The following is a 19,143-nucleotide window of genomic DNA, read 5'->3' on the forward strand; positions in this document are numbered from 1 at the left end:
TAAAAACATTGAAAGAAAACAATGAGCAATGAAAGAAGAGATAACCCACCAAAATTGCAAGAAATTTGTAAAAAGTACAAAAAATTTACCTGAAAATTAAAAGGAAAGTTAAAAAAGAAGGAAATGACCTGACAAAAGCCCTTAAAAAATAGAATAATTCTCTAACATAACTTTAAATATCTCATTATGATAATTTAATTTTCCTAGCTTTTCCCTTTTCTCCCTAGATGTTTTCACTCAGCTTTTAAACATAATTTACTAAATCTACTGATTTCTAGCAGTTTGTGAAACATTTCTTACCAAGTTGCTAGTTGCCTTTTTTCCCATGTTTTTGAAAGAAATTGCACCAATTTGCTGAGAATTCAAAAATGTAAATACTTGTAAAAGGCATCTGAATGCAGCATAAGAAAAATGTTCTCCGTCACCTAACAGGAAACTGCAATGCTGGCTACTACAGAAGAGTTTACACTATGTACACAGAATATCCTGTATGCCCCAGTCTGGCCACATTTAAGAAAAAAAAATCTATCACCACTGTTCAGCTCTAGAATCAGTGTGATGGAAAATGGTGATGGCAAAATGCAGTGAAAAATGCTTCAAATCTATAAGTCTAGTTTTTTTTTCTTTTTTTTAAGTTAGTCTTTATTTAACCAAGTTAATCTCACTGAGATCAGAGATCTCTTTTTCAAGGGAGACCTGGCCAAGAGTGGCAGCAACACACAGTTATAGCAACAAAAACAAAGTCATACAGTACAAATTAAAAATACAAGACAGTCTTCAATCATCAGATAAAACAGTTGCACACAGACAGTCTGGCTTCAAGTCTTTTCACTAAGGATTGAAAAATGTTCAAAGTCACTAGGTTTTGCAGTTTAAAATCAGTCTCTAGATTGTTCCAAGCAAAAGGAGCAGAAAACCTGAAAGCTTTCTTTCTCAACTCAGTCCAGACTTTGGGAATAACAAACTGCACAAAGTCCAAAGAACGAAGGGTACGCATTCCATCCTTCAAGATTAAGGAAGAGGAAAGGTAGTCCGGAGTTCTTCCCAGAATGGATTTATAAATGAAGATTTACCAATGTGCAAGCCGACAAGAACTTAAAGCAGTGCACTTGACTTTAGAATATAAAGTACAATGGTGAGTCAGAAATCCACAGAGATAAATCTCAGAGCACCATGATATACACTGTCCAACATATGAAGACTCTGAGCAGAGGCATTCATGTACAAAACATCATCATAATCAAGAACAGGTAAAAAGCAGGACTCCACCAGCCTCTTTTTGACATAAAAGGAAAAACAGGACATATTCCTGTAGAAGAATCCCAGCAAAGCTTTCAGCTTTTCAGTTACATACTGAATGTGCTCCCTGAAAGACAAACTGGCATCAAGTAAAAACCCTGAATATTTAAAAGAAGATACTAACTCAATTTCTTGACCCACATTTGTAACAATTCTCTCAGACACGACTCTTTTTGTCATTGACATGAGTTTAGTTTTGTCTGCATTTAGAACAAGCTGCAGCTGACCGAGCTGATCTTGAACTATATCAAATGCATGCTGAAGATTTGCAAAAGCTTGTGCAGGCGTAGGTGCACAGCAGTAAATGACCGTGTCATCAGCATAAAAATGAAAAGAAGAATTTAGGATATTATGTCTGAGACAGTTAATATATAAACTAAAGAGTGGCAGTCCTACAACTGAACCTTGAAGTACCCCCTTCTGAATTTGTAGTGCCTCAGAGGTTACACCCTCTAAGTGAACAGCCTGGGTTCTACCAGAAAGACAGTTGGAAAACCATCCAACAGTATGGTCTGAAAACCAGCTTTAAGGTGATCCAGTAAGATGCTGTGATCGACAGTCTCAAAGGCCTTAGAGAAATCAATAAATAGGGAAAGACAACATTTCATACAATCTAAGGCTTCAAGAATATAATTTATAACTTTCATGGCTGCTGTGGTGGTTATGTGGTTTTGACCGCAGAAGCAGTAGAAAATATAAAATGATTTAAAATAAGAAGTGACTCCTCGCCTTTGAGCAGCCATTTGGAAACATCCACTGTCAATAATATGCAACCTATCTGGGAGGGAGGAGCACAGGTAACACTCGTAGGAATATGTGAGAGGGTTAAATTGACAAATGAAGTACTCCCAGTCCCACCGCACTGTAGCGCTTGAGGGCTGCCAGATTCAGGAGGACTTTCAGTAAAAGAATGTAAAGATAAAAAAAAGACTGAACTGGAACTGAATCCAAATGCATGACACCAGATTTCAAAAAATGTCAAAATAAACTTTATTTTTTAAGGCAGCAGTAAAGTCTTTACACAAGGCAGATGGAAAAATCAAAATCACTCGAAGAGGAAAAAGTAACAACAAAAATCTCTCAGAAGAAGAAACAAAGTATCAACAAAAAAAATCACTCTGACAAGGTATCAAGAAAACAAGAGTTCAACAAAGTATCAAATAAAAATAGGTTCCAAACCTGAACAATATGAATGAGTGAGCAACAACAAAACTTGACTTGGGCATGAATATGGCACTGGTTCACTGGCAGGCGAGACAAGACGGACTGGCACAGGACAAAGGGAGACGCGGACTATATATACACAAGGTAAGGGGAAACAGGTGGAGACGATCAGGGCGGGGCTGACAGTCACACTGGCGGGAAAACACACAAAGAGAGGAAGTAGGTGACCTGAAACGAGAGGAAATCACAAGACAACATAGACACAAGACAAAAAACAACTTAACATAGTTTCCTTGACATGACAGGGGGTAAGCGTCATCACCTCAGGTAAAAACCATATGCCCTCTGGATCATAAAACGTGAGTAAATAAAACAGCCTAATTGAAATACTTAAGATAAAAGTTGAATACCACTGGTTCACACAAGTGATTGTAACCTAAAAAATGAAATCCCACTCCAATTTAACTTCACTCTCATACACACTCACACAAAACAAGCAGCAGCGATGCCTTTCTGCCAGTGACCAGCGCTACTGGCAGCAGACAGGGCCCCTGGCTCCAGTATGGCTGACTTCCACCGTGTGTTTGTGGCCTAGCTGGTCCCCCTCCTGCTGGAACCACAACAGGCCTGACTGCATACCAGGACAGACACAACTCAATTTTTAATCCTGTCTCTGTGGGCTCATGTAACCTGGCTCACACAGACAGAGCTGGACTGTCTGATATTTTCTTACCAAATACAGACCTCTCATACTCAGACAGAACTGAATTATGGGCCTTTTAATGCTCTGAACTTACTTCAAATGAAAGCAAAGCTACTGTTAGAAGATCCAAATGTTATCTATAGTCACTTTATCTGTTAAGGGGGATTTTGTTTTTACAGCAGACCATTTTAATAATATGGAGCAGCTTTTGAACTTTATGCACTTAATCAAAAATTTAAATCACAAGTTCAGTATTTTGTTTTCTGCCTTTTGGAGCCCTTCTCACATGTTGCATGTGTCTTCAGGCTGCGCTAAGAACAACCAAAGAGTGAGTGTTTTCTGGCTCCTAAAAGTCTGATTTTTCAGTATGTTACAAAGAAAACTAAAGGTTGGAGAAGATGGGGTTAGGGTTATTTTTCTATTCCCCACACTGGTGATAATATCATCCAGAGACATTATGAGTGTAGGTCGTCCGTACATACACCTTGAGGGAATTTCTTTAAAATTTAGCACAAATGTCCACTTGGACTCTGTGGTGACCTGATTCAGTCTTGGTGATCATAGAGCAAAGGTCAAGGTCAGTGTGACCTTACATCAGTCTCATTCTCATGAATGTGATATCTCAAGAACACCTTTGCGGAATTTCTTCAAACTCAGCTCAAATGTTAACTTGGACTCAGCGATGAAATGATGAGAATTTGGTGGTCAAAGGTCAAGGTCACTGTGGTATTTTATCAGTCTTATTTTCCTGAATATTATATCTGAAGAGGGCCTCGAGAAAATTTCTTCAAATGTGACACAAATGTCCACTTGGACTTAACAATTAACTGGTTAGATTTTTATGTTTAAAAGGTCAAGGTCACTGTGACCTTTTCATCTGAGCCTTGAGGGAGTTTCCTTAAATTTGGCAAAAACATCCACTTGGACACAAGAATGAACTGATAAAATCTGGCGGTTGAAGGTTAAAGGTCAAGGTTATTGTGAAATCACAAAACATTTTTTTCGCTACTTATGACAAATTTTTGCACAAAAAATCAATCAAAAAATCATTGAAATAAACTAGCAGATTTATAGCGTCCTATAGGGACATCCTACTTTCATTTATATGCTGTTGAAGGTGCTTGTGGATTAAAAGTGAGTCTTTTCCTTTAGCTGAACTGCAGCCAGTGTGGCTACAAGTAACAATTATTAGACAATGGTAAGTACTAAAATACAGTATTGAGGGTGGAAGACCCCTTGTGATAATCTCAGAAAATTTCTTCACTTGTGTTAAGTAGGAGAATGACTGATCGCTGCCTTCCTCCAAGATGTGGAGACGGCCTTTGATTGGGTAGAGTGGGATTCTTGTCAGTTCTGAACAAGGTTCACCCATCCAGTGCAACAGCTTGATCCGGGATGTTAGGGGTTATCTCTGATCTCCCATTGCTGAGTGAGCCTCAATAACATCTCATCCACTTTATGCTTCAACTGGATATTAGCCAGAAGAAGGCTTTTTAGAGGAACAGCTCTCAGTCCAAGTAGGGTCAGGCTCATCCTGTTGCTCCTCCCTCTCTTCCTCCGGCGCTTTCGGTTTTGTCTCTCCCCTCTGGTCTGACTGGCCGCTGGGCCTATGCTGTTGGTGGGAAACCTCTCATGGTCTGCTGCAATCCACACAACGTTTCCCAGTGTTGATAAGTGCTTCTCTATTGTAAAGTCGTGCTTCAGCAGAAGGGGCCATGGTGTTGAAAAAGAAGAAAAATATAGCAAAAAAGTAGTAAGGATATGAGGAGCTACTGGCTGCTTGGATTTAGAGGCAGTTTCTTTTATTGGATTATAGTGATGCATGCAGAGCCACAGACATCACAGACTGTCACTTTTAGAGTGGCTATTTGATCCAACACAAGGACTCAGGGTAGAACTGGAGGAAGAGAAAATGAGTTGTTTTATATGGCTGACCCTGCCTCTTCAGGTAATTTAACACAAATTCAAGGATATTAAGTAATAAATTTAATTTGTGCCATCTGAGCTGATTCACATTTGAAAATAATTAGTTCACTGCAATATAGATGGATAGATAGAGTGTTACCTCGGGAAAACTTTGGAAGGGTCTCACCATAATGCAAATTATTATGTTATCATCACTGTAAAAGATTAGAAAAATTGTTGATAGATGGATACTAACATATTTGAGCTTATGGGGAAAGGTGAGCATTATTAACCCTTTAAAATTAGAAACATGAGAAAACTGGTTTGATTTCTTTTAAATACATTGGGGATAATGCAATCAGCAACTGGGCAAGAAAAGTCCCACAAATTGCAAAACCAACAAAAAAAAAAAATGTAATAGCAGTGAAGACAATGAGCTGAAAATTAGCTGGACAGGATTATTAAATATTATCATAAAACTGGGGGAAACGTCTGGAAAACTATATTTATAAATCTTAAATTTGATATGTTAAATTTTGTTACAGAAAAAAGGGATTTTTTGAAATTATTTTTTTCTATTTCTTTTTTTTGCACTTTCTTAAACTCATTTTCTTGTTTGTTTTTGTTTTTGATTTATTGATTGATTGATTTTTTGCTCATTTATTTTAAGGCAAATTTCTTGAAACTTTTGATTAATTTCTTGTTTTTTTTGCCATGTCTTTTTAAGTTGCTCATTGCTGCCTTCTTATGTTCTTGAAATAATTAAAGCCCATTTTCTCAGCCTTCAATAGTTAAAATGATAGTTGCACTTCAGTTTAATTATATATTAAAGATTATGCCATAGAACATTCCTGCAATGATTTTAAAATCAGTTTAGTCAATTAAATAGATACTTTTGGTAGAGTGTTGGCGAAGCATTGGAATGATGGAATAATGCACTGACACAGATAGAATATGAGCTTGCTGCCCCCTGTGGGTCAACAGAGGCACTGTCACATGAAAACGTGCCAAGCACCCACACCAATCTGACTTTGGAGCATTCCAGACAAATGAGGATAAAAGCTCATAATCTGTTATGTGTCTGTAAATATAAGAAAATACATTTTTCAATCTGGAATAACCTATTAATTTAAACAGGAGAAAAAAAATTAAACATCACAGTTGAATATGAATACAGGGAAAATATTGAACAGACATTTTACGATCCTTCCAAAGATGATTTTAGCTTAACAGATAGGAGAGAAATCTGGAGATATCTTTAAATTAGGAGCTGCTCAACCCTTTAGAACCTGTTTCAAAAACACAGAAAAAGGCAAGGCAACATGTTAAGAGATGTCTCTCAAATAGCAAGGAATTATTTAAAGGTGGAAAGCAAGAAAAGAAATAATAGAAAATGAGATGAAAATGTCTAAAAAGTTACACTTATAATTATCAGAATTATTTATTCAAAATTATGTTATGTAATGTGTAGCACTTTTTTTTTTTGCTAATTTTCAGAAAATTTTCTTGTAATCTTTTTTTTGGGGGTGGTTGGCTTTTTTGGGGGGTCATTTCTTGTAAAGTGGCTCAATGCCTCCTGAATATCTTTAAAGAAATCAGGCCAATTTGCTTAGGTTTTGAAGGGTAAAAGAGCATAGGGTTTGTGTTCTTGTGTTTGTGGTAAAACTGAGAACTACCTTTTTTTAATTTTAATTTGCCAAGCAGTGCCCAGTCAGTTTCAGATTTTATAATATGGTGACAAAAACTCTGTATGGCAACTGTGGGAATTGAAGTAAAATCTGTGAATGAGATCTCAAAGCAAACACAGTGGATAAACACAGTGGCTGATGGCAGGTGGTCATTTGGAAATGCAGTGGGCAAATTTACATACTTCAAAACTGTGGACAGGTTTTATCATAATTAATATACACAAGTTAAATTTCAATCAAATTTGAGAGGATAGGTATAGATTTCAAGGGGTATGTAGGGGATAAATGCCCCTGAATACTTTGAACGTGTGCCCCTGTCCCTCTTAATAAAAACAGAGAACATCATGGTGTCAAAAAAGACATTTACACCATAACTTGGTGCATAAAAAAATCATCAGAATGCAGGATGTTACGGGTTTGACGCTCAAAATGTTGTGGTGTAGGACAGCCAACCCCCCAGTTTCATATAGGTGTCTTCTACAAGCAATTATGTCCAAACAAAAGTTTGGACTGGCACTGGCAGACTTTGGCAGGTTCAAGGAATGTTCTCCACAATTGGAAGAATCAGACTAAGCATGTTTTTGCTGAACAGTCAAAATTAATGACTGGCTTTGCCTCTTTTGAATCTTCACTTGATGTCACAACTGGAAGTAGTCGGCTCAGCTGGCAGAAGTTAGCTGCTTGAAAGTCTCTAGTGTGCTTGCTCTGGAGGTCAAATGATGTGTAACATCTGGGTAATTTTACACTTAAGACGTCAGACATTTTTTGTTTCGTGTTCCCCTGAGCAACTTTCATGAGGTATCACCTACAAAGTTGGATCTAGCTCCTTTTAAACATCCATGCTGCACAGTCACAGCAGTCAGTGAATGACTGTTTCAGAATATAGCTATATTCACTTGGGAATATACTTACTGTGCACTTTTGTACAGTAAAATACAATAAAATACAGTAAAATATTACCGATAAAAGCTTCAGACACAACCGGATATGTTTGAGCAGGAAAATGATCCAAAATCAGGGAAAGATTTACAGCACAGGCAACCTACATGTTTTCCTGACCTTAGCGTGTAGTTTCATGTAGCAGTGTAGTCTGCCCAGTGCTTGATGTGTGAAGTACAATATCTCAGAACAAGGAGAGGGGGATGTTACAGCAGCTCAGAGGGAGAAGAAAAAGTCATTGAATGCACCAAAATCCCCAGTGTGTGCAACATATTGACTGCATGGGTGCCGGCTGTTACAACTAGACAAACTTAAACAGCACCAACTTCACAAACACAGCAATATTTATTCATCAGAGTATTCTGTTCACTTAAAATCAGCAAGATGAGATGCATGGAAACAGCTGGTAACAGTTTATAGCATTTGCTTTCTCTCCTAAATTCTTTGTCTTGTCCCTACAGCCAGGTTTTTACTATGGGCGAAATTTAGGAATTAGGAACGAATTTTTTATGTAGAACAGGTTGGCTAGTTTGAGGAAGTCCAAAAAACTTTATTGTCCTTTAGCCATGTCACCAGTTTCCTCCTCACCACTGAGAGCAGGCTATCTTAATTCAAACTGCAGTTTCAAATCATATCAGCTCACGTGCCGTGAACAAAATTCCCAAACGCCACACGCTGTAAAACCCAAAGTGCCCTCTCTCTCTCACTCTCTCTCGCTCTCGCTCTCTCTCTCTCAAAATAGATTTAAAATGCATCTAAAGTAGGCAATTTTTGTGCTGTTTCAGTGGTAAATAAAAACCAACAAGACAGGTAAAATTAAATATTAGACAAAAATGAATTGACATATTTTCATAGTGACAAAGGAGGTGCTGGATCCAATTAAATAGACTCTGGTCACAGTATCGAAGGTGTCAGATCCTGTTCTGGCAGCACAAATTAAGTCCTTAGGCTACTTTATGTTAACACCAACAGTAGCGCTCTTGGAGCTGTTGATCATATAAAGAAACCCAGCACACTGACATCATACTGTAGCCAGATTTAAAAAAAAAAAAAAAAAAAAGACTATCAGAAAAAAGAAAATTTTCTGAATGGTAAGAAACCTGAGGGTTTTGCTCACATAGATTACTACATGCATTTTCATCATTAATTAAAAATGTGACTATGTTTAATATGAACATCCCTCACTGTAACACACTATTTAACACACAAAGTACGGAAAAGCATAATAGGCCCCCTTTTAAAGTAATATCCCTGTGTCTAGATAATTCAAAGTTGACAATAACCAACCATCTTTTTTGTTTATCCATCCAGTACTGTCCTGCCCTGACCCTGGAAAGGTGGAGCACAGCAGGCGGGTGCTGTCAGGTCCCCATTTTAACGTGGCTTCAACCATCCAATACATCTGCAACAAGGGCTACACTCTATCTGGAAACAGCCTGCTCACCTGCTACAATCGAGGGTCCTCAGGCCCCAAGTGGAACCAGAAGCTGCCCAAATGTCTGCGTACGTATAAGAGTTTAAGTGTTTCTCAAGGCCTACGTACTTCCACTACAAACTGAATTGTAATTGTAACGGTACTGGAAAGTATGCACCATTTGTCAGATTACCTCCATTTGTGCAAGTTATATCAACAGTGAGGCTACACAATGATGCTGAGACAAAAGTGTTTTTTATAACTGCTGCACAATGACATGTTGTCTGCACAAGATTTTAAAAAGTCTTTTCTTGGACTTTGGGGGGGCTCAAAAGCAATAATAGGACCAGATAGGGCCCCACCCAGAGGCTCAGAGGGAACCAAAGTCCCCACAAAACTAACTTTTTTTTTTTCCTGCAAGTATATAGATTTTGAGTACTAGCACAAAAATGAGCTTTGATTAACTTGACTTCAATTAATGAATGGACTAGAATACTACCTCTACACATTGCCCTGGCTACATCTGTATGCATGTATTAAATACTCAGATTTTTTATTCAAAATATAACATTTTACCATTTTTCCTGACAGTTTCTAGAAGCTGATTTTTTTAATTATTCGTTGTGATGGAAATGTTTTCAGTCTTTTTATGATTTTAATGTACACCAGCTGACCTCAGTGCCTTGACCTCCTTCAGTGACTTGACCTCCTTCCACTGCTTTGTATCTGACAAAGCTGGCGGGTTTAAAGTGCACCAGTCTGATTAAAATATAATTTCCCCCTTAAACAGCAGTGAAGACATTAACTTCATTTGCATGAATGTTCTATACACTGAGAACACTATTCTCTGAAGACATATTGTTCGATGGCACTGACTAATAATTAATTTAGCCGGACAACGGAAATTACTTTGGAGAAGACAAGCCAGGTCATTGTTATGCATGAGATGGAGCTCATGAGCAAAAGTCAATTACTATATCAAAAAAAAAAAAATGTAAAAGTGTACCTCAAGAAATTCTCTCCAGCTTCAGGACAGAGGCCAACATGTTGATGTGACACTGGACCTGTCTCTCAGATATCACAGACATATTTTAAGTCCAAATGCAATTTTCCTTCAACCTACCTACTTTTGTAATTGTTATTGAAAGACTCAGGTACACATGGCTGATCACTGTCTTAGTTTGAAGCCCAAAACTTGCATAGTCATATTAAGTGAGCAAGAATAGTAAGCTGTGGTTTTTTTTAATTGTGGGCTCTTTATTTGTGTTGTATGTTTTTTTTTTCTCGGGTAATTTTCTTTTTACTGATTTCTTGAATATTTTGGGTCATTTCCTCTCCAATCCAGCCAATTCACTCACAGGTTTCAAAGGGTTTAAGTGGACACACAGATACAAAATAGTATTTCAAATTTCTCTACATTTTTTATCACCTATTTACAAGTGTGAAAGTCTTACCTGAGCCCATATGTGTTCTCTGAGGATCAGCACATTTCATAACAACCTGCCTGTTAGATTTTGACATGTCTTGTGTGGAAGTGAAAATGATTAGCTTGATAGTGATGCTATTAAAAAGATAGAAAGATAGAGGAATTTTCTGTGGACTGTGAATATTTGTACATAATTTGATGGCTGTCTGTACCATCTTCCACTATGATAACATCAACAATATTGTGAAGAAATATTAAAAGCTTCATCAGATCAGGCTCCAATGCACATTTCCGACACAGTCTTGTCAATCTGAACTGTTTCTCTCCTTTGACCCCAGCAGAGGTTTATGAGTCCTGCAGTCACCCAGGAACACCCAGCTATGGGATCCCCAGTTCCAACAAGCTCCACTTCCAGGCAGGGGAGACCCTCCACTACTCCTGTCTGCCTGGCCACCAGCTGCTGGGTGAACCTGTTCTCCACTGTGTCCCTGGACACCCATCTCAGTGGAGTGGGCTGCCACCTGTCTGCAAAGGTAAGAAAATACAGCCTGATGGCTTTACTACACTTATGTCAGGTCAGCTTCAGTTATAAAGTGTCCTATTGGGGTCCTTAAATATCTGCTTCTTTAAACACATAATCTCATTTAAGGTCATGAAAAAGAAAAAAAAAAATTAATAATTCAATACCTGCTATAGGTCCACTCAGCTGGTTAAATCTGGTGTTCGAGCCAACTCAGTCATTTCATTGTTTGAAGAGTGTTTCCTAGAAGCCATGTCAAGTCACATTATGAAATTAAAGTGTCTATGGAAGCAAAACAAGGCCATTATATTTATAATTTTATAAGCACCTTATAAACTTAGGAGGACAAGACAATGAGAAACTTGACCCTAAAATCAGCAAAAATTGGTTTAAAAAAGTTATTAAAAAAAACGTATGTATTTATCAGATGTTTTTCTGCAACATAATTTTAAATATAGAATTATTATTACAAGAAATATATTTTTCTAGATATTTTCCTTACGTTTTTGGATCAATTTCTGATAATCCTCCCCTCTTTTTGAAAACAATTTTTTGGGTAGTTTGCTTGTCACCTTTTGCTTATTCTTGCAATTTTGGGGTCATTTCCTTATTTTCCCTATGTTAAAAAAAAAAAAATCCAACCATTTATGCATCTGCTTTCTGTTTCTATCACTTCACACTGTAGCTCCCTCGTGTGCAATTTATTGACACTTCCACAGGTGTTTTAAGCTTACTCTCATCTTCAGACTTAGTTTGATATGAAAAGGTGCCATTTTTAAAAGCCATAGATGGATCACATGATAGCCACATGGTGTAACAGGTGAAACTATTATACAGTCCTCTTGTCCAGGACTGTATAATAGTATTGTATGCACCATAAAAAGTATGTTTATACATGACACTTCGGACCACCCTACAACTTACTGTATTAGTAAGTTGTAGGGTGGTACAATAAGCATTGTCAACTCTTCCTCATATTCTTTTGAATTTGAGCAGAATTTATGTGTGATCTGTTACATGCACAGCCACATTTACCTCTCTAGATCTGGGGTCCTGCAGTTCTGGGCCTGGGGGCAGTCCAAGTCTCTGGTCTTGGCTGAATGCATTCAGAATGAACATTTCATCTTAGCGACTGTCGGCAGTGTCTTTGTCCTTAGCTGTCCCCTTGCCCTGCGCACTTTTTGGTGTCAACTTTTTACAGCGGCCCATTTATTTTATTTCATCTTTTTATGAGGGGTCATCCTCTCAGAGCTGCCGGTATTAACTGCTGCAGAGGCTACTGACTGAGCACAGAAGTTCTCCTGGCCTCCTTGCACTTCCTGGCAGGTTTCCTGAACTGTGATACCACAGCACAGATTTTAAGTTTAATATTATTTTTGCCTGATATCAAGCAGATTCTTTTATTAAAGAAGAAATACGTGGAGGTTGCTCATCTTTTTAATTTTTGCAATGAGCAAAAATAAACTCATGTAATGTCCCTCCTTTTTGCTGCCTTTTGTTACAGAAGTCTTGCACTCTTTATTGTGCATTTTTAACTGAATTTATTTATTCTTTCATGTTCTTTTGTTGTCATTTATGTTTTTATGACATATTAAAATTTTTAACCTTGTATATCTATACTGAGCAGGTTGGCTTTATTTCTATCAAAATCATGGAAAGAAGGTAATGAGGAAGGGGGAAAGAAATTACTAAAAAGAACAAGTTTTTTAAAAAAAAGAACAGGAATATTAAATGGACATTGGTAAAAATAAATAAATAAATAATTCTATAAATTAAATAAAAGGAAAAAAAAGAAAATTAAAAGGAAGTTAAAAAAACAAAAAAAATGAGGCAATATGACTTGGAAACAGTGCTTAATTATAGTTATTCTATAACAATTTCAAATATGTAATTATGATCAATTTAGTTTTTCCCTTAGTTTTTTTCCCTTAGCTTTTATTTATTTATTTATTTATTTATTTATTTATTTTTGGAAGAAATTGCACCAATTTTGTCAGGGTTAAAAGGTTTAAATACTTTGGAAAGTCAAAGGTTGTAAACCTGGAAAAGCTTAAAATAATAAACAAAAGAAAATCATATTTCAAATAATTTGTCTGGAACAAGACATTAACTTGTACACTCTATTACTATTATTTAGGGACTCCAGCAGAACACTCTGACAGTTTGAAAGACAATTTAACAAAACAAGAAAGAAGCTGAACTAAGAAGAGCGAGCACCTTTCAAAAAAAGCAGGAAAAACACATCAGTCACAGTGAAAAGCTGCAGAGGAGAAAAGTGGGTTTTTTTTAAATGGCTCTGGATTTTGTTGTCCTGACCCTTTGAAAAAGTTTGCTCCAGTCTGGAGACTGAAATAACAAAAGAGTGGCCTTTAGCTTGAGTCTGGACCCTGATCGAAGCAAACATAACCTCTGCATTGACTGAGATACCTGTCCGGGTCCCAATGAGGAAGATGTGCATTTTAATGTGTTTTCAGTCAAGGTGTCTCTGTGGATTTACAGCCCAGCTGCAGTGCATTCCAGATGTACTGACACTTTTGGTTTTATATTTATGACTCATTCCTGAGTGTCTGATTGGACACTGTAAGAAAATAAAATGTTTTTTTTTTTGTTAATTTTCAAATAAGCACACAATGATAATCTGTTTTGCTAATTTTCCAGCTTGTCAATGTCCCTGCCGTATGTTTGGACACCACAGACTGTATATAAAGAGTGGCAAAGTGCCCCCACTTAACCCCACTAAAATATCCCGGATGCAGCCGCTGCCATCTTGTGATGGTGGTCAATAGGAGCCAGAGCCTGACCAATCACGAGCAGCCTATTGAATGCGATTGCATGAATTGGCTGTCACAGCTGTCAATCATGGCGGAAAATCCCCTTTTTGTAGAATTGAATAACTAAATCCAACTGATCATAAAAATGATCACTTGAACAAACATCAGGAGATCACATCGCGAGAGCTACCTTTAATGACAGATACCATCTTTGGTAAAAATTAATTTGATGTGTAATCTGTTTTTAGTTTGGCCGGCTTTTGGCAGGCTTTATGACCTATACTGCAGACAGACACCATGGGGAGATCCAGATTATATAGCTATAGTTTGGGGGAATTGTCATGTTGTCCATCTTGTCCAGTCTATGATGGACACCAACTTGCAATGTCTCTCTTAACATCTCAGCTTGATGATTCCAACTCCACAGCCAAGGTAGTATAACCATTAATTAACAGTAAACCCTTTAAAATGCTAAATATAACTTTAAACAAATGTAAATTTAAATGTTTTCAGCGAGTTCTCAAGATTTCAAACACACTACAGCTAATATTGGCTGACTATTAGCCATTAGCTATTAGCTATAAAATTGATCTTAAAATCAACTCAAAGTTCTATATGTTTTAGAGGCTTGTGTTACTGACTTAATTTTGTTTTCCCTTAAAGGATTTCTGCCAACACCAGCTTTAATGATTATAATGCCTTGGCTGTGTAGCTTAGCTGGCAGTCATCAAGCTAGTCAACTAGCTAAGATTGCTCCAAATATGTCATCCAATTTGAATATAATGAAGGTTCATAAAACTAGGTGAATAACCCAAACTGTATAAGCTAAACATACCACTTATCACTGTGCAGTTATGTAAATAAAAGCAGATGCAAAAATCACAGAAATTAGTAAAGAATTTTTGCACATTAATAATATCACTGAAAAATATTGTGTGCTAACAAAAATTATTTTCCTATACTCAACATGTCTCAATACATGCATACCTAGAACTCATGATCATTCAGTTTACTGAAGTTTGTTGAATTTTCATCTGTTGAAAAAAAGGTCAGACAGAATTAGTAAGAACAAATTGGGCTAGTAAATACTTAATTAATTTCTCTTCATGTTTTTGTAATACATGAATGTTTTACATTGTTTCTGTATTTTCCTCAGCCCACCCAGCAGAGTACGATGAGCACGGATTAGATGGTAAGTTATGCTAAGAAGTTAACTTCACTTGCAAACCTTGACTACACATGAATACAGAAGTTTCTAACAGATAATTCTGCTGGCAATATTAGTAATATAAGTTTTCAGCAATTACATAAACCAACCTTCACTTATTTTGCACATATTTGTGTTTTTTATTTATTATAAAAAGTTCTGTTTTTTAAAAAAAATTTATTTCATGTATATGTTTATTTTTTATTTATTTTGGTCATTATGGTTTTTAATAAGTTCTGCTCATCTTCTGCTGAGAGTTATAAACATGACCTGCACAAACGGTGGAAGAGTCTGTTTTAAACTTAAGGAATGAGAACACGCTACAGAAAATACTGTATTTATATGTCTCCTTTCTTTCTCTAATAGTATCAACTGCAGACCTACGAATGGAGGGGACCCAAGCAGCATTTGCTGTCTTTATTCTCATCATCCTCCTCCTCATCCTCATCATTGGGATCTACCTCTACTTCTCAAAGTCAGTTCAAATAACCACTGAAAAGGTGTGATGTTCTTGTGAGATATGATACTAAAATTGAATAACGATGACACAAGCAACTGTCAAATAACTATGGAAAACATAGATTAAATGACAAAAATAGAAGAAAAACAAACCAATTAAAATGTACTTACAAAAAAAAAACATAAGATGCATATAAATGTTTATATTGCCAATTTCATTTTTTTAAACCAGGGGTCGGCAACCCTAGGCACGTGTGCTACCATTGGCATGCAGCAGCTTAACCAATAGCACACGAGTACAAGATAATTTTTCTGGAAATTGTACTGTGCCCTCAGTGGAGGTGATTTGGCAGGCAAAAACAATAATTTGATTGACGTTTTTCCTCACCAGACCCGCCCTACTTTGCATCTGATTGGCTAATATCTTTGCCTTCCTCAAACAAGGGCAGGTGGGGGAAAAAAACTACGTTGCCAGAGCAGCCTCGGGAGACTGAGGGCAGGCCCACTAGCAAAGAAAGCTAAACTAAATGATTGGGCTTTCCAGCCCTCGTAGACAGAAGAATGGGGATTTGTGTTTCAGAAGGACCGTGTGGTGTGTATTTCATGTCTTGAAAATTTAGTTTGCCAAACGTCGAGTGTTAGGCGCCATATTGAGACCAAACTCGGCAAATCTTTCAAGGATGAAACAGAAAAGGCTGAATCCATCAAGTCGGTCACTCCATCATGAAACTTCAAATTCTTCACCAAGAAAACTTATGTGCAAAGATGTCAAATTCAGATCTTGATGTGGTCATGGCCACAGTGGTGAAGGTTGTTAACTTCATAGTTAAGTGATCTGCTCTGACACACTGACAGTTCCAGTCCCTGCTTGGACAAATGGACTGCTCATTCAAAGATATTCCTCTCCACACAGCTGTTCAGTGGCTGAGCCACGGCAAAGTTTGGGAGCGCTTTGTCGGCTGCTTTGATGCCATAATGGCCTTCCTGGCTGAAAAAGGCCAAGACTATTCAGATCTTGAGGACGAGAGGTGGGTTATGAAACTGATGTTTCTCACGGACATTACTGGCTGCCTTAACAAGCTCAATCTCTTGTATGACAAGAGTAGCTTTTGTTGGAAAGCTGGCATTTTTTTCAAGCGACATTGAAAGCTCCACTTTCCACTACTTCACACACTTGAAGGACCTGTCCACTCAGCACAGCATCAGCACCACTGAAATATGCAAGCCCGTCAGCAGGCTGAGTTGGAGTTCACAGCACGATTTGGGGAATTTCAGAGGTATGGACCCATGTCCTTTTTCTTGATCATACCCGAAAGCTTTAATGGACATGAAGTTGATTTTTCTCTGATGGACTGTGGATACACAGGACATGGTAATGCAGCTGAAAAGCTCAACAATGTGGGTGACAAAGTTTGCCAAGCTGCGGAAACAACTGGAAACCACAGCCATGCACGATCACGGAACTTGCATCCTCACCTGCATTACATCTCTGCCAGAGAACTTTAGCTGTCTCACGAACATTGCATTGGCTCTTCTGACAGTCTTTGGATCAACATACTTCTGTGAGAAGATATTGTCTCACATGAAGAGCGTGCTCAGCCCCTCCCGCAGCCGTCTGACAACTACCCACTGCTTGTGTGCAAACTAAAGTGACTAATTACAACCCCCAGATAATAGAGCTTAGCAAAGGAGAGCAGGGCCAGGGATCACATTTACAGGTAGGCATCTGTTTTTTTGTTACACACGACTTTGCACAAGTGCTGTCATCTCATGTGGATGTTTTCATAAGAATAGCAAGAACATTCTTGAATTGTTCTGCTCATATTTTTATTTGTTAACTTTGATTCACATTTTTGACATTTGCTGGTCCCACTTAGTAAATTAAGTGTGAATGAAGTGTTGTTGTTAAAAACAGTATGTTGAAATGGAAAACGGTGTAAAAGGGAGTACAACCATTGCAAATATTTGTGGAGGTTTTTTATGCTGATAAACAAGGTCCATGGCTGGCGTCTTATACACATTTCTTGGATATATCTCTTACATATAATTGCAATGTTGTGATTCGGGGAGAAATTTGTTTTAAATGTTTCTGTGCACATTGCCTTTATGCATGAAATAAAATTGCAGATGCGTTAATTTAAATTGTGATGCAGTGTCATAATTAAACTTAATCTTAACTTTAAGGTTGATGTGGCACACTTACTGACAGGATTTTTTTTAAAATGGCACTTCATATAACAAGGTTGCTGACCCCTGTTTTAAACTTTGTTTAAAAAATGCTTAATAAATCTACCTTCTACCCTCGTCTACCTTCATAAATGGTAGCATTGCACTGTCATTGTATGGTACTATGTGCCATCTGTCACAGCACCAAGCAACAGACAGTTAGCAGCGCTTAGTTAGAGAGCATGAGGGAGCATTAAGTTGATATGTTGACAGATATTTTGCTCAAACCTACTGAGCCACTTAAGTCCTGAAATGTGACATTTTTTTTGTCTTGTGCGCACAAGTTATTATTTTATGGGAACCAGTGAATTATTTTGTGGGAACAACTGTTTTATGCGCACAAGATAAGTTGATTAGCCTGAGGGCACAAAATAATGATCTTGTAACTTGTTCCTGCAAGATAATTATCTTGTGCACACAAGATTATAAAAAAATAAATAAAAAGTCATCCTTTGGAACTTAAGGGGCAAAAAGGAGAATGGATATTGGAAAAGCTCACAGAAGCACAACACAAAAAAAAAAAAAAAAAAAATACGAGTGATGCTCTATGTGCGCTCCAGTAAATAGGCAACTGTCTGATAACATCTTAGCCAAAAAAAACTTAGCAGCAAGGCTACCAAAGCTTGTTGTAGTGCTCATTTCCCTCAAAATGTAAAAAAAACTCAATTAATGCAGCTTCAAGGAGAAGCTCTAGCCACGTGGCCCTGTTCTGCAATTTCTTCTGAAATGTTTTCTTATCCATGGCAGGCTTCTTATACACATTCCAGCCACTCCAGCCCTTTCAGAGATGAAGATATTCAGAATAGACACCAAGCTTTACTGAATGTCTCCTGCATGGTGCATTTGATCTGTTAGTAACAATAATTTCCGATCTCTTGGACGAAGAGGAGGTCTGGACAGCTTCCGTATGACCTGATAAACTCAAAGATAGAAAAATACATATATTGTCAGCTGCATTTTTAAAATAACTATCAAAGGACTGGGATCAAGGATTTCAGCACACAATAGCAAAAAATAGAAGACCAAAGTGTGACCCAACCAGAATATACTGTATGCAGCAAAACTAGTTCAAAATGGATTGTCAAATGATTTGTCCTTCTGTATTAAAGAGGTCTATTACTACATGAACATTGCTCCCATCACTCCAGGGTGATAATGTTAAACATATTTTTGCATCTTTGTCATGAGTGTATTCTCCATGTGTGCTCAGGGTTCCGAGGAAGCCACTGTCCCTGTCCTCCAGCTTACCATATGAAAACATCACCAGAAAATCTACGTTTGACAACTCAGTTTACGAGACAACAGTGAGTCAACATATGTTAGTCTTTGGTTTGTGTGTTTTTGTATATGTGCATTTGTGTGATGGGTATGTTCATCTGGGTCTGGTGCAGTGCCTTGTCTGCTGCATTATTCTGGAGCATC

The 19,143-nt window shown here is 37.5% G+C and overlaps 1 protein-coding gene across 4 annotated transcripts in view; it reads left to right on the forward strand.

The window, feature by feature from the left end:
• The window catches only part of sez6b (seizure related 6 homolog b), a 422,519-nt gene that overhangs the window by 395,895 nt on the left and 7,481 nt on the right, over window positions 1-19,143 (forward strand). Inside the window, exons 12-16 of one of the 4 annotated variants that reach the window (XM_088079418.1) lie at window positions 9,010-9,201; window positions 10,877-11,071; window positions 14,986-15,021; window positions 15,403-15,536; window positions 18,932-19,025. In XM_088079418.1, the coding sequence (XP_087935544.1) occupies window positions 9,010-9,201; window positions 10,877-11,071; window positions 14,986-15,021; window positions 15,403-15,536; window positions 18,932-18,976 (602 nt within the window). In that variant the 3' untranslated portion in view covers window positions 18,977-19,025. Of the gene's footprint in view, window positions 1-9,009; window positions 9,202-10,876; window positions 11,072-14,985; window positions 15,022-15,402; window positions 15,537-18,931; window positions 19,027-19,143 lie in introns of those variants that run through there. The other 3 variants (XM_088079416.1, XM_088079417.1, XM_088079419.1) reach the window with 3 other exon arrangements.

Source organism: Plectropomus leopardus, chromosome 6 (assembly GCF_026936395.1).
Source record: "Plectropomus leopardus strain MGB_pleo_1.0 chromosome 6, ASM2693639v1, whole genome shotgun sequence".
NCBI classification, from domain to species: domain Eukaryota; kingdom Metazoa; phylum Chordata; class Actinopteri; order Perciformes; family Serranidae; genus Plectropomus; species Plectropomus leopardus.